At 37.3% G+C, this 14,976-nt stretch overlaps 3 protein-coding genes across 5 annotated transcripts; 1 reads left to right on the top strand and 2 right to left on the bottom strand.

The window, feature by feature from the left end:
- Window positions 1-470: 470 nt before the first annotated feature.
- LOC139167138 (tigger transposable element-derived protein 1-like) lies at window positions 471-902 on the bottom strand. Its single transcript, XM_070751560.1, has one exon. The coding sequence runs from the start codon at window positions 900-902 to the stop codon at window positions 471-473; it is 432 nt and encodes a 143-aa protein (XP_070607661.1).
- A 2,007-nt stretch (window positions 903-2,909) lies between these two features.
- HMGN1 (high mobility group nucleosome binding domain 1) lies at window positions 2,910-7,469 on the bottom strand. 2 transcript variants are annotated; one of them, XM_070750438.1, is made up of 6 exons: window positions 7,047-7,252; window positions 6,519-6,539; window positions 6,381-6,410; window positions 6,249-6,299; window positions 5,417-5,548; window positions 2,910-4,002 (listed from the first exon to the last, which is right to left on the bottom strand). In XM_070750438.1, the coding sequence occupies exons 1-6, from the start codon at window positions 7,059-7,061 to the stop codon at window positions 3,955-3,957; spliced, it is 297 nt and encodes a 98-aa protein (XP_070606539.1). In that variant the 5' UTR covers window positions 7,062-7,252; the 3' UTR covers window positions 2,910-3,954. The 2 variants fall into 2 exon arrangements, with proteins under 2 accessions (XP_070606539.1, XP_070606540.1); XM_070750439.1 differs by lacking the exon at window positions 6,519-6,539 and having other exon boundaries at window positions 6,381-6,431; window positions 7,047-7,469.
- Window positions 7,470-7,609: 140 nt separating this feature from the next.
- Window positions 7,610-14,580, top strand: GET1 (guided entry of tail-anchored proteins factor 1). 2 transcript variants are annotated; one of them, XM_070750436.1, is made up of 5 exons: window positions 7,610-7,842; window positions 9,455-9,620; window positions 11,509-11,576; window positions 12,216-12,330; window positions 13,302-14,580. In XM_070750436.1, the coding sequence occupies exons 1-5, from the start codon at window positions 7,720-7,722 to the stop codon at window positions 13,373-13,375; spliced, it is 546 nt and encodes a 181-aa protein (XP_070606537.1). In that variant the 5' UTR covers window positions 7,610-7,719; the 3' UTR covers window positions 13,376-14,580. The 2 variants fall into 2 exon arrangements, with proteins under 2 accessions (XP_070606537.1, XP_070606538.1); XM_070750437.1 differs by lacking the exon at window positions 12,216-12,330 and having other exon boundaries at window positions 7,629-7,842; window positions 13,302-13,629.
- Window positions 14,581-14,976: the final 396 nt, after the last annotated feature.

Below are 14,976 nucleotides of genomic sequence, written 5' to 3'. Positions count from 1 at the left end.
GATATTAGTTACTAACAAAATACTGCATTTTAATTCATGGAAATTAGATGGTACACTGTGTTGTTTGAATGTATGTTGAGAGAAAAAATTAAAACAATTACACCCCCTCCCCAAAACAGTCCTTCCTTCCTCTGTCCCTCCATTCATTTCATTCTTCCTTCCTTCCTTTTCTTCCTTGTTCCCTACATTTCACTTCCTTCCTTCCTTCCCTCCTTCATTCCTCTCCACTTCTCCTTCCCTCCCTCTCTTTCCATTTTCTTTCTTTCTCTCTCTTTTCCCTGTGCTCTTGTAACTCACCAGTGGGCCGGATAAATGGCCTCAGTGGGCCGCATGTGGCCCACGGGCCGTAGTTTGGGGACCACTGGGTTAGACGGTCCTTCATGGGCTTATGTCCTGGCATGTGCTTTTCCTCGGCAGTAATGAAAGTCCTACGGGGCATTTTATTCCAGAACAGGCCAGTCTCATCGCAGTTAAATATCTGCTGCGAGACATAGCCCTTTTTCAACCAGGCTAGCGAAACGCGTAATAAACTCGTCCGCTGCCTTGATGTCTGCACTCGCTGCCTCCCCATGCCTAACTACCAAGTGAATGCCACTTTTTCTGAACTTGTCAAACCACCCATGACTTGCCTTGAACTCGTCTGGATCTCCCAACAAGGATGCTTCATTTTTCTTTAGGTCAGAGAATATCGCACGAGCCTTCTCGCTGATTATCGACTTTGTTATTGTATCTCCTGCCAGCTCCTTTTCTTTTATCCAAATTAACAATAACCTCTCCATATCTTCATGAACAGACGTCCTAAGTTGGGAAAATATTGTCGCACCTTTTGCTGCTTTAACACCTTTAAGGATGTCCGTCTGCTTAAGGATCGTACAAATGGTGGACGTACTGCGTTTGAACATCCTCGCAAGTTCAATAACACAAGTTCCTTTATCATGTAAATTAATTATCTCCTGCTTTGTTTCTATGGATATCATCCTCTTCTTCTTCTCAGCGGCCTTTCCACTAGCGGACACTTTTGGGACCCATGATGCACACAAATATACACTCGCTCTAAACACTGACACCACCGAGACGAGACTTTTTTTTTCACGCCGAGATAACCGGAAGCCAACTAGCGGAAGTTCGGCTCGTATCCCGAATTTGAGCTTGGGTGTCGAACAGAAATTTTGCTCTCATCGCGGCTCGTATCTTGGAATACTTGCATGTGGGGCAGCTCGTATCTAGAGGTACTACTGTATTCTGTTTTCAATTCGAAATGCTTAGAAATCTAAATTCTGCAGATGATTTAACAACTACCAAAAGGAAAAGAATGCAGAACAATTGAACAGGATTTTGCTAGCTGCTAAAGCCCATCACTACTGCAGCCCTTCACCTGATGCAATTGGGAAACACAATCTCCAACCAATCAATATTGAATGAACATTAGCAAATATTATCAGGGAATATATATATACCTTCATTTCTTTTCAATTTTAATTTTTATCAATAAAATCAATACATTAAATTGAAAAATAACAATGCATTTTATAAGTTTGGCCTAGTGGGTCCTGCCTTAACCATTAAAGCCAGTTGGGTGACTTTGGGCCAGTCACTTTCTCAACCTAACTCACCTCACAGGGTTGTTATGGGGAAAACAGAAGGAAAAATGTATATTTGATATGTTCTCCACTTTGAATTATTTGTAAATAAAGGCACCATACAAATAAATGTGCTAAAAGTAAAAAAAATACTGATACAGTAGTATCTTAAGATCAATGTATTTATCCAAGAAATCCCACTATTTTGTATAGATTTCTCATCAGACTTTTTTAAGAGAACCGTGACTGTATCAATTATTCAGGAATAACCAATGAGGTCAATTGTAAAAAAAAAAAAAACCATTTTAAGTGATTTTGACAAACTAATCACAATCAGAGAATACTTCTGCAGCTTTGTAAAGGCAATGATTGTGAGGAGAAAAAAAATGGAATACCAATACTACTTGTCAGGTCTGGAAGTTATTTCTGTCGTTGGGCCTTTAGGCCCGCTAAAATTTCCTAGCGTGGAAAACTGGGAGGGAGGGTTGTATGGAGCTTGAGTGACATGTATTCATAACATTCCTTTCTCAGAAAGTCAAGGCCATCCTGCTCTGTATGTGGGAGGCTGGAACTGGTGAAGCCTGTCCAGTTGGAACTGTGGTGTAATTACACCATATGAGGGACTTGGGTGTTGGATGGGGAAATCCTGGAAGCTTTCAAATTTAGGTTTCCCCAGATGTGCCAAAATGACATTTATAATAAAATGTACTCTGAGGAAATCCAAGCCTCAGAGTTTTCTTTCTTGGAGATATTACTTAGAACCCTGACATTAACCCAAATCTGCCTTAAAAACAATTATCCAGCTCCCGGATGCTCTCCAGGGTCCTGAGCCCTGGACAACTCAGGGAAGACAGAAGGCAGGAGAGAACAGAGCAAGGGAGATGGGGCGTGCCTGACAAAATGGCAAACCCCCAAAATGTTTGGCAACCGGGTGAATTGGGAGTAGGGAGAGCCTGGCTGAGACACGTTCAGAAATGTGTTACTTGGAACCCTGATGTTTGGTTTTCTAATTGTTAATTCAAAACTGAGAACTGGTGAGTTCTCTTCCAAGGACAGAGGATGAGATCTTTGCCCTGGTCTTTCTCTTAGAACAGGGCTGTGAAACTCCCATGCCCGGTTTAGCAAAGGGTGAAAGTCTCAATACATCATGTGATACCACTGTGACATCAGTTTGACACCCCTGCCTAGAAGTTAAAGCTTTTCTGATGACTCTATTTCTTGGGAACAGAGGTTTTACTACCATTCCTCTTGCTAGATTGCAGATGTCAAAATAATTGGTATAATTCACTAGAAAGAATACTAAAAGTAGTAACAACAAGTAATGTGATCTCGCATTAACAGAAATAAACTTTAATAGTAGCAATTTACAGACTTTGGGGGAAAACAATTACTATTTAATTTTCCAATTATTGAATAAAAACAAGACAATTTAATTTTGTAAACTATTAAATAAAAGCTGATTTATAGTCAAGTTGAAACTAAAATTATTGTCAATATTTTATTAGATCATAGGATGTATCACATAAAGTATTCAATTTTTTTTGCAATAATTGAATGTAAAACTCCATCTTATCACAATTTCTTTAATAACCTATTCAAATTAAAAAAGTACCAGTGTCTCAAATACTGCCATGCCGTTGTATCGTAAAACAGAAAATTTATACAGCACACACACTACACACCCAGATCCCCAATCTTTCACGTGTTAGAAAACTTGAAAAAATAAACTACAGCTGTACTACAAAAAATAATTCTGTCATAGATTAACTTGGAAGTGAAATCAACCATCAAGGAATCAAAAATGAGAGCTGTAAATCCCCCACACTTTTTTCCTTGAGGCAATGCTTCTCTTAATAGTTTATTGAACTATCTTTCAATCTAGAGAAGAAATAAGCAACTTATTTTCTACTAGCATATACTTAAACATTTTTTTCAATTAAGAGCTAGAAATTTAAAGAAGCAATCCTGTATTCATTAAAACTAAAGTCCTACATAGAAGATATATTGTTAAGTTGCCCATCCTGGGCTTCTGGAATGTTAAACCTACAATCCTATGTATGTTTATTGAATTGAGTGCCTCTAAATGAACATCCAAGAGATTGCACTGTAAAGTAGTAGAAATTTGAAAATATTCCTTCATCTAACATTCCATTTAATTACTGGTTGTACAGAGAACATATAACCAGTAGTACATGATTTTAATTTCATTAAAACAAGGCATATACATTCAATGACATTAAGAGATATGGGGAAAGATCCTATTTTGAAAATGTATTTGCTAAAATCACTAAAAAAACTTGCATTTAAAAATAGTTGATAAAAATATTCCTCTGGATTGTACAAGGCAGCGGTGAGAACCACTGATTAAAGACTGTTACTCAGATTTTTCTTCTTTTTCCCCTGGTGTATCAGAAACTGGGTCCTGAAAAGAGAAAACTTAGCAGTAATAATACTGTATTTCCAATTCAAACTTAAAAGTACTTGAAACATGTCAAATTTGATATATAGGCCAAATAATATTTTATATCATGAGCCAAGATGTATTAAATCATTTCAATCAGTTTAAAATTTCTGTTTCAATGTAGCCATCATAGATTAATATGTTCAATTGACAAGAGGAAAATATTTGGAACAAACTATGAAACATAATGAACTAAACAATTAGCATGCATTCTGAATTTAGATTTAAGGGATACAATACTGTTCCAAAACTAAGAGCTACAGTGAGTGTTATACACATCTGCATTTTCTGCAATTCTATTCTACGAAGGAAACCTAGCAATTACTGAATAATTAAGCTACAGAATGTTACTTCATTATAGTAAAACATTACATAAAAATGATACATGGTTGAAATTTAATGATGATTTTATATGCTCTGTATATTCTGCACTAGTTGCCAATTAGTTTCCGGACACAATTCAAAGTGTTAGTAATGACCTGCAAAGCCCTACATGGCATCGGACCAGATTATTTATGGGATTGCCTTCTGCCGCATAAATCGCAGCGGCCGGTTAGGTCCCACAGAGTTGGCCTTCTCCAGGTCCCTTCAACCAGACAATGTAGTTTGTTGGGGCCTAGGGGAAGAGCCTTCTCTGTGGGGGGGAGGGGAGGGGAGGCTATGGAATCAGCTCCCCCCAGAGATTCGTACTGCCCCCACCCTCCTCACCTTCTACAAGAGTCTTAAGACTCCCCTATGTCGACAGATCTGGGGCAATTAGATCTTGCCCCCCAACCAATAAATGTGATGCATGGTGTGATTGGGTTGTCTGATTGAGTAATATATAGTTTTTAGCTATAATTTTTAATGTATTAGATTTGTTTTGTACGCTTTGTTTCTATATTTATTGTAAGCTGCCCCGGGTTTTTGGAGAAGGGCGGCATACAAATCTAATAAATAATAATAATGATGATTCAGATTGAAAACTGTTTTGTTCTCTATCTTCTCAATGTCCACTCTAAATATTTCTATTTAAGTTAAATCTATTTTTTCCATTAGATATTTTATGGAAAGGAAACAGCAAATAGAGGACTTAACTTACGAATCTGGGAACAAGACTCCACTTTTCAAATCCAAAATGAAAGTTGAACTCCAGTGTAATTTTCAACCCTTGAATCCTGTTCTATCTCTCTACTACTGCCCTTTCACCCCATAAATAAGTATTATGATGCTAAATTTTTAAAGTGTCACGTAAATCCAAACAGGAAGCTGCAAGGGTAAGGTAGGAGGCATTTACATTCAGTTCCCTACTGGGGTAAAATGAAATGTATCTTTTCAAACAGACAAATTAACTTAAAACAAACTCCAGATATATATGAATGTTTGATAGAATTACCTCCTCACTTTTTGCTTCTCCATTTTCTGCCGGCAAGCTATCCTTTATTTCTTTTTTGTTATTATCTTCAGTTTGTTTATCTTTCAATCCTTTTTTCCCTTTTGTTGAAGCTCTCTTTTCCTCATACTTAACCTATAGTAATTCAGAATCGGTAATTCATAAAGGCAATTGCCAACCATTGATTGGTAACTTTATTTCTAAACCACTGGCCTAAGCTTAAAATAAGTTATCCCTATAAAGCTATTCTTATAAGTAATTTACAAACAAATAATCCTTGATTCAGGATAAGAATTGAGCCCCAAATTTCCATTGCTAAGTAAGGCAGTTTTTAGTGAGTTTTGCCAGTTTACATTTTTTTTGCTAGTTATTAAGTGAATCACTCTAGATGTTAAGTGAATCACACGGTCATTAAGCAAATCTGGTTTCCCCCATTGATTTTGCTTGTCAGAAGCCCTCTGGGAAGATTACAAATGATGATATTACCCAAGGGCAGTGCAACAGACAAAAATACATTCCAAGTAGCCAAATTTTGATTATGTGACTATGGAGTTACTCTTATATGTGTGAATATGTGTCATGTCACTTTTTTCAGTTCCACTGTAAGAATGGAACTGAATGATTGTAAGTCAAAGACAATCTGTATCCTACAGTATTACATTTCTGTTGAAAATAGTTTTGCAACTTGAAAAGCTTTATAAAGCTAAGTCATGGGGTTATTGAATTATAACAGAGAGACCATGGTAGTTAAAGTGCCTATTTTTAAATCATCAGCCAGCTTCCAAAGCAGAGTTCAAATAAGTGAATACACTTCCTACAAAACATAAATTCTTACCTTCGAAGTGGGCTTTTTTGGTTTTGTCTCGACTTTAGCAATGGCAGGTTTCTGAAAGGAACACAAATGCGTGTTTATTATGCCTCTCTTTCTACAGATCACAGTAATAAGTCAACCGAAACTTCTACTCACAGCCGATAGTCGTGCGGATCGCCTCTTCGGCTGTTTCAAAAGGACAAAATCCTGAAGTTAATAGCCTGTTCAGTATTACCTACATAACTTCTTTCCCTCCGTTTCTGTTACTATTCCAGCCACGCAACAGACACTTACCTCTCCTTCAGCTGGATTCACCTGTAACGAAAGTTTAAGAGTTATTAAAAACCGCGGGAGGTGACACCGCATGCGCAGAACAGGCTGAAATTATACCAGGAGCCGTGACGTCACGGCGCGCACGCCCCCTTTCCCACCGCGGTATCGGGAGCTCTAGGTTGAGGCCGAATTGCGCCAAAGGCCACGCAAAATTGAAAAGCCGGAGTGCGGTCGGAGCTCTCGGAATGATCAGACCTCCGAATGACTTCGACCGGGGGGGGGGGCACTCGCGGCCAGTAATAATCGCCACGTCCCCTCACCCTCTCTTGGCTCGCTCGGTGGGCACCCAATACTGGGCCTCGTGCCGAAGTAGCTACCGATAACCATTGCAATTTTTTTTAAAAAAAAAAACCGCCCTCCCCGGTTCTATATTTTTTTTAAAAAAAATAAACATTTATCAATCATAAAACAGCAAGCTGAGGTAACGATGAGAAAAAGATTGTGCGTCCTTGACACACGTTATAGTGTGCGCGCGCGCCTGTCGCCAACCTTTCTCTTCGGCATGGCTGAGTAAGCTGCCCTCGCCTTTTCTTGTGCTTTGTATTTTATTTTATTTTATTTTTGCCCTTGCGTCAGGCCGCGCGGGCGCCTGTTCTTACAACCGGAGCGGTGACGACTGCTAGTTGTTACTCCAACCTACGGGAGCCGGATTCTCACTGCTGCGCACAAACTCTCTTGCCTACTGATTCTCCCCACCCCCAACCCCCATCCCAGCAGCGCCAGCGGCATTGCAACAAGATCCAGCCGGATTGAAGGAAAGGGAGGGCGTGCGCGCTTTCCTCAGCGCCGCCCTCTCCCGACTGGGCGCGCTCCTTCCTATTGGCCGCCTGAGTTGTGGGACAGCTTAATACACCTCATCGGGCGGCCCCATCTGCAAGGCCGAATTTTTCCCCTTTGAATTTGGTCTGCCTCGGAGATGCGGATGCCTGCTAGGCGGATCTAACCGCGAGGTTCCGACTACTTCGAACACGTCACAGAAGAAGCGTGACAGATGGCCTTCGCGGCTGCGCAGTATTGCTGAAAGGCTTCTGTGAGGCAGTCGTCTCGCCGCAAAGATGCGCGCTTGCGCATTTTTGACAAGGGCGCCCGCCTCAAGTGTTTGTTGAAAGACAACAGCGTTTCTCTTTCTCCCTTATTACTTTGCACATCTCTAACCCAAGACATGGCTGAACTACGTGTTGAGGCGAAACCTTTCACGACGGATGGTGGCGCATGGCTTCTCGTCCTTAGCTCCGTGTTCTTGTGCAACCTCCTCAAAATCCTTCTACCCTCCTCTTCTTCCATTGTAAGTGTCAGCGGTCCATTGGGTTTCCATGGCGACCCCATCTGATGCACTCTTTGACCTTTTATTTCTCAGTAGAAGGGGAACTATTGAATTGGCCCTTGGGGATAAAAGACAAATGTAGGAGATAAAATATTGTAAGGTCGCTTCCTACTCCCATTTTTAATTTCTCCTTATATTTAGTGTGGCAACGCTTCCCAACCTAGTATTCTGCTGCAAATCCAAGATGTGCTAGCTTGCAGGGATATAGGAAGTTTTAGTCCCAACACATGTTTTTATCAGATTTTTCCTGCCAGATTTCTCAATGCCTTCAACAGTGACAATTTCTAATGTATTGTCTTCATTCATCTCTAGAATTCTGGAAGACATTTGGAGGTGTCTCTTGAAAGTAACCTGTTGAACTGTACAATACAGTTAAAAATGGAAATGATTTGTGACACTTTGTATTATATTAAAATAGTTTAGGATCATTTGATGTCATTAAATGCTTTATAACATTTGCCAGATCTCAGTTCCATGGGAATCATGGGTTCCATGTTTTGGACATATATAAGTTAGCTCATTTGAGGTATATTGGTTCAAAAATAGTTGTCCTATGATGCACGGCTTTGCCTAGGTAAAAGATACACACAGTTTTTATTATTTAGATTGAAAAGGAAATATCCCTTGGATCATGGTGTCAAAGCTGAATAATCATTTGAGGTTTTTAAATGTACCTTCAGTAGTTAGAGAAAACTAGTTTTGCTATGAAGTCCATCCTCATGTAAAAATAGCATTAAGGCATTCCTCAAAACTAGCTTGTCTAGCTTTTGCATTTGATAAAAAAAATATTTCCAAAAAAGAATCATGATTCCTAATTAGAGCCACATGTGAATTTCTCTTAGTGTTAGAAAGTTGTCTTTCTAACATTTCATTGGATACTTTCTGTAATTTTTAAAAGCTCCAACCAGCTTATAAAATATTTTACAAAATAGGATTAAAACTGTTAGAAAAGCAACAACTGACTACCTGATGTACCAACATTTGGGATAGTATGTTTTCTGTTCTTCTGGAGTGTTTCCCTGAAGAATCATGGAAACAGCAGCTCTCCAAAAATGAAATGGGTAGAATGTGGTCCCGCAGCAAGCTTTCGTTCCCAGATTTCACCAGAAAAGCTGATTGAGCTTGGAAGAGGAGTCTTACAGTTCAAGCAGGAGTAAAAGGCTCCCCGTTCGCTTGTCCCTGTGGATCGTCAGAGAGCTGGTTGTGAAGGGAGCGCGAGGCTCCACCCACCTGCCCAGCCGCTGCTATGTGGGTTCTTTTACCCTCTGCACATGTGCAAAGTGTTCTGTGCATGCACAGAGGGTAAAAGAACCCAAATGGTGGCAGATGGGCGGAGTCTCACGCTCCCTTCACAATCAGTTCTCCAATGACCAACAGGTACAAGCAAACTGGGAGCATTTCACTCCTGAGTTCAAGTATGATGAAATTCTAATTCTGGAAATAACTATTTTTTCCAAATATTGCAGACAAAGAACAGAATATTTATTATGAATGTTGTGGTTATTTTAGACACTCATTTAAAATTATGAAATAACACCAAATAGACTTTTAGACTTCCTTTTCTCTTTATCAGATATCTAAGTTGCTACAAAAGGATGCTGAGCAGGAATCTGAAATGCGATCTGATATTCAGAGCATGAAGCAAGAACTTTCTACCATTAGTATGATGGATGAATTTGCCAGATATGCTCGATTAGAAAGGAAAATTAATAAAATGACTGATAAACTTAAGACATATGGTACTGATTTATTAACTATATTTGTACAACGTCAGTTTATTTTTGTCAGCTTTTTAAATAATTATTGCTAATCTTATGACTTCATAAGACAAAATGTGGCAATATTGAAATGCATTTTGTTTGGGGAATAAGCTACATGCTAGCTCATCTTATATTCTTATGTAGGTACTTTAGCATTTTTAATTAATTGGAATTGCTTAAAGTGTTTTTATGCGTATATACGTTCACTCAAAGATTCAATCTATTTCGCATGTAATATTCTTCAATACAGGTTATCTAAACTCAGCATAGATTTTTGAAAGAATCTGATTTTGGTATGACATTTCTAGAATTGCTGAATTAATGGAAAAATCTATTTATAACAATATGTATGTATGGCTCTCCTGTATGCATACATACATATATATATGCACACATATACAGACATACAGATATAGATGTTTACATGTGTGTATAAACAGATGAATTATATGTATGTATGTATGTATGTATGTATGTATGTATGTATGTATGTAAAACCAAGCATCTCTTCAATGGGGGTTTTACACTCTGGTGAAGTCAGTAGTGGGCTGACGAAAGCTTAGTAGTTTTTTAGTAGTTTTAAATACATTTTAAACATTCTGGAGATTGTGATGGCTACTGCCTTTTCATTTATAACTATACCTGGAACATTTTTAGCACAATTTTTAATACGTATGTATGTATGTATAACATATTTTTGCTGATAATTAAAGGGAAGGGAGACTACTATAGATCTAGTTCAAGCTATTTTGCTCTCATCAGCTAGCCATACCCTTATTGGGATTTGAATCTGGGGAGTTTGCCTGTAAGGCAGTGGCTTTAACCTCTAGACCACAGGTTCTCCTCTCAGCTGGTACCAGGGAAGAGTCATATGGGTTTTTTTCTGTTGAATCGTCCTGTTATATCCAAATATGGGAGGGAGCACACTACTTCATTTTTTGCCTCTTGGCCCCTCCAGTAGCCATATCCAAGGCAGTTAAATTTTTATAGCTGACAATATATATTCTATACGTGTAACATATTTTTGTTACATGTATTATATAAATATAAATGTATATCTCTCTGTGTGTGTGTGTGTGTGCGTGTGTGTGTGTGCATCTCTCTGTATGTGTATAACTATCTATCTATCTATCTATCTATCTATCTATCTATCTATCTATCTATCTATCTATCTATCTATCTTCAAATATATATCAGCCGTGTGTTGCTCATGGTTTGGCCTGGTTCTGCAAACTGGTAACAGCACAGGAAGCTCTGCCAACCCAGGACACTTCTGCAAATATATATAGTATGTATGTATATAGGTAGTCTTTGACTTACAGCCACCATTTAGTCTAAAATTTATGTTGGTTAGTAAGGTTGTTGGTAGGTGAGTTTTGCCCCATTTCATGGCCTTTCATAGGTCAGTTGTTCAATGAATCACTGCTGCTGTTAGTAACATGGTTGTTAAGTGTATCTGGTTTCCCCATTGACTTTGGTTGTCAGAAGGTTGCTAAAGGTGACTATGTGTCCCAGAACACTGCAACTGTCATAAACGAGTCACTTGCTAAGCATCCAAATTTTGATCATATGATCTTGAGGAGTGCTACAACAGTCGTAAGTGTGAAAAATGGTCATAAGTCACTATTTTCAGTGCTATTGTAACTTCAAACAATCAGTAAACAAATGGTTTTAAGTCAAGGATTACCTATCTGTACACACAATATTCTATGTTCTTTTAGAAATTTCTGTTTTGATTTTAAAAAAGTAAAGTGAAATAAAATGGATATAAATACGTAAAAACAAGTAAATAGGGATGAAGTAAAATTTGGCATAAAAATATAACTTCTGTATATATAAATCACACATTATTGTTTTCTATTGACAGTGAAAACACGAACTGCTCAACTAGCCAAAATAAAGTGGGTAATAAATATTGTGTTCTACATTTTGCAAGTAAGTACATTTGAATTATGTACACTCAAGTTCCACCATGGATATAGATTATAGGTCAAAGTTTTTGAAGAAAACTCACATAGAGTAATTTATTTAAAATCATTAAAAAGACACATGTTGTAAAAATAAATTCTCTATATAGTAGCTTAAAATTATTAATAAAAACTACATAGAAAGTAAGATTAGAACTTATTTACATATTTGTTTCTTTGTTAGTGTTGGCTTTATATATGAATAATACTATTTCACACAAAGAGCCATTCATTTATCTGAAATAATTGCAATTTACAATCAAATCAGACAAATTTGTGATTTAAGCCATATGATTTTTCCTTTTTCTTTTGAGCAATTAATCGTATAATGTTGGGTCCAGTGAAGCGCACTTTGATGTGGCTGGAAAATAACACCTCAGTCCCTTTTCTTGAAATGCAGAGCTAAATTAAGAGTGAGGCAAAATGATTTTTTACATAAAAGCTTCATGTGAAGTAGAGAGACCTGGATTCATGCAAGTGTCATTTTCACAAAATGGTTGTTATATCACAGTAAGCTTCAAAAATATATACTGTAATAAAAATGCAATGGCTTTGTTTGCCCTTTTCACACATATCTGAATATATATATATATATATTTATTTTCAGGGTGCCTTAATGATAACATTAATTTGGAAATATTACTCTGAACCAGTTACTGTGCTTCCAAACAAATGGCTTGCCCCTTTGGAACGTTTAGTAGCTTTTCCAACAGGAGTGGCAGGTAAGACATGCAAAAATACTTCCTTCTCTTTCTTTCTTGATTTTAAATACATTACTCTATGTGGATTTTCTTCAGAAAGTTTGACATATAATCTATATCCATGGTGGAACTTGAATAACTTACCAACCAGTTCTCTGACTGGGTAGGCATGGCCGGTTGGTAATATGACAGGATGGGTGACATCACTGATCACACTCCCGCCGCCCAGCCACTGGCCTCAAAAGCAGAAGTAGGATTCAGCCAGTTGGGGCTAATCCCACCACTTGCTGATACCATCCCTGCCCGTTTCTCTGCCTGTTTGGGGACTGTTTTCAGAGCCGTTTTTCAAGCCAAAAATGGCTCAGATAAAAGGCTGGAAAACAGGCTGAAAAATGAGCAGGGGTGGGGCCAGCCAGTAATGGGATTTGCCAGTTTGCCAAACTGCACAGAATCTTAACTACTGGTTCTCCTGAACTGATGCAAACTGGCAACAGCCCACTCCTGTCTATATCCTAGTATCTGTATTCTATGGATGTATATTTGACAAACAAGCACACAAGTTAACACATTTTTTAGGATTAATTTTTCATAGAATAGAATAGAATAGAATAGAATAGCATATTAATGAGCCATAATTGTGGCTAAACATTTAAGATTAGGAGTGTACCTTCATATTATATTTGATATATTACTTTAATGCATTTGAATAGTTTTCATTGAGGGCTATATTTCTTTAAAATGAAAAATGAATATGCTAAAAGCAGTTTATTGAACAATTCCCATTCATTCTAATGAAAATTACAGTAAAGCAGATAATTCTGGACTATGGCCAAAATGTAAAATCTCCTGATTTTATATATTACTTGTACCATACAATCACCTGAATCAATAATTACTCTTTTTTCCTAAACTCCTATTCATTTTTGTTATGCAAATTTTTATACATATGCATGAGCTACTGACACTACAGCATACCTTTTTATCTTTTTTAGGTGGTGTTGGAATTACATGTTGGTTGGTGGTTTGCAACAAAGTTGTTGCCATTATGCTACACCCATTCAGTTGAGAAAGAAACAAGTCTCAATTTCAACAATTTAGAACTCCTTATCATTTTTTCATTATTCTGCTATGATAGGAGATAAATCACAAGAACATGAAAGACTAGAAGGGTACAATGATTAAAAAATAAAAAAACAAATATTTAAAATTCTCTTCACTCTTATGGAAGTAATAGTATTTGCAAATGTGCATCTCCTTCATTCTTGTTCATTTCGTAGTTGAATATTCAATAATTGAAATATAATTTACTACAAACAATGACTTATTTGTTATATAGTTATTTCTCTTCATTGTTAGATGTGTAGGATATATGCTGAATATGAAATATTACTATGCTTGATGTTATATTTTTATTTCAATTCTCATCTGTTCTTGTACAGATGCAAAAGAAAAAGAAAAATAGTCATAAGCATTTCAGGAAATAAAGAGTACTTCAAAATAATCATAGAATAACAGAGTTGGGATGAATCTTGGAGGTCTTTTAGTCCAACCCCTCCAGGAAATCCTATAGCATATCAAGCCAAATTGCTGTCCAATCTCTTAGAAAACCTTAAGTGATGGAGCACTCATAGTTTCTCCTTAATTCTAGGCTGGATCTCTTTTTAGTAATTTTACATCTGTTACTTCTTGTCCTTCCCTTAGGTGTTTTGGAGATTAGGTAAATCCAATCTTCTTTGTGATGACCCTCAAATATTGGGAAATTGCTATTATGTCACCTCTTTGCTAAACTAGACATGTCTGGTTCCCTCAACATTCATCATATGCTTTACCACCAGTCATCCAATCCTCTCTGCCACTCCTCTGCACTCTTTCTAGAATCTCAACATCTTTTTTGTATTGGGCAAAAGGGCAGTTATATTGTATGAAATAACCCATCATAACTTCTTTAATATCATCCCAGACAGTCATTGAATTTGTCCCTTTACCTTGATTATTATCAAAACATTCATTTTAATTTCTTTTTACAATCCTTTATAATCATCTCCTTTTGTAAAATAGATTCATTTAATATCTCCCCGTACTTCAAATTCTTAAATGGAGCATGTGCCAAATGATAATAAAAATAAATTAAGACTTCAGTGAAATCTTATTTAGAGGCAGAAATTGATAGGCATAAGTCATAAAATATTTTTCAAAATTCCTTTAATATTTACATTTAAACAAAATGTGCAAAAATTAAACAATAAAAGTTTTTGTGATGCTTATAATAATTAGAAACCAATATCTCTTGGTTCTAATACTATCTCCTGTCTCCTAATTCTAATACTATCTAACAGAGTGGGTTTGATAAGGAAGCTATGTCAGAGGCAGATAATGGTTTGCCTAACACCTCTGCTAAAAGAATGTTGGAGGCTGGAGAGGGGTCTACTATGGGAACTGGCAAAGGGGAGCGACTTAAAGCATCAGTGTGAGCAAGAGCTTTGCCTGGGCGATAACAAAGAGTGTATGAATAAGTGGCCAAAAATTCAGTCCACCTTGACATTCGTGGAGAAATGAATGGGGATGGGGGTTGCTTATTACCTGACAATAGGCCCAACAAAGGTTTATTGTCAGTAAACATGGTGAATCTCCTTCCATAAAGATAAGCATGAAAATGTTTCACTGCTG

The sequence above is a fragment of the Erythrolamprus reginae genome, chromosome 4, assembly GCF_031021105.1.
Source record: "Erythrolamprus reginae isolate rEryReg1 chromosome 4, rEryReg1.hap1, whole genome shotgun sequence".
Lineage (NCBI taxonomy): Eukaryota > Metazoa > Chordata > Lepidosauria > Squamata > Dipsadidae > Erythrolamprus > Erythrolamprus reginae.
This window is presented reverse-complemented; position numbering and strand designations above follow the sequence as displayed.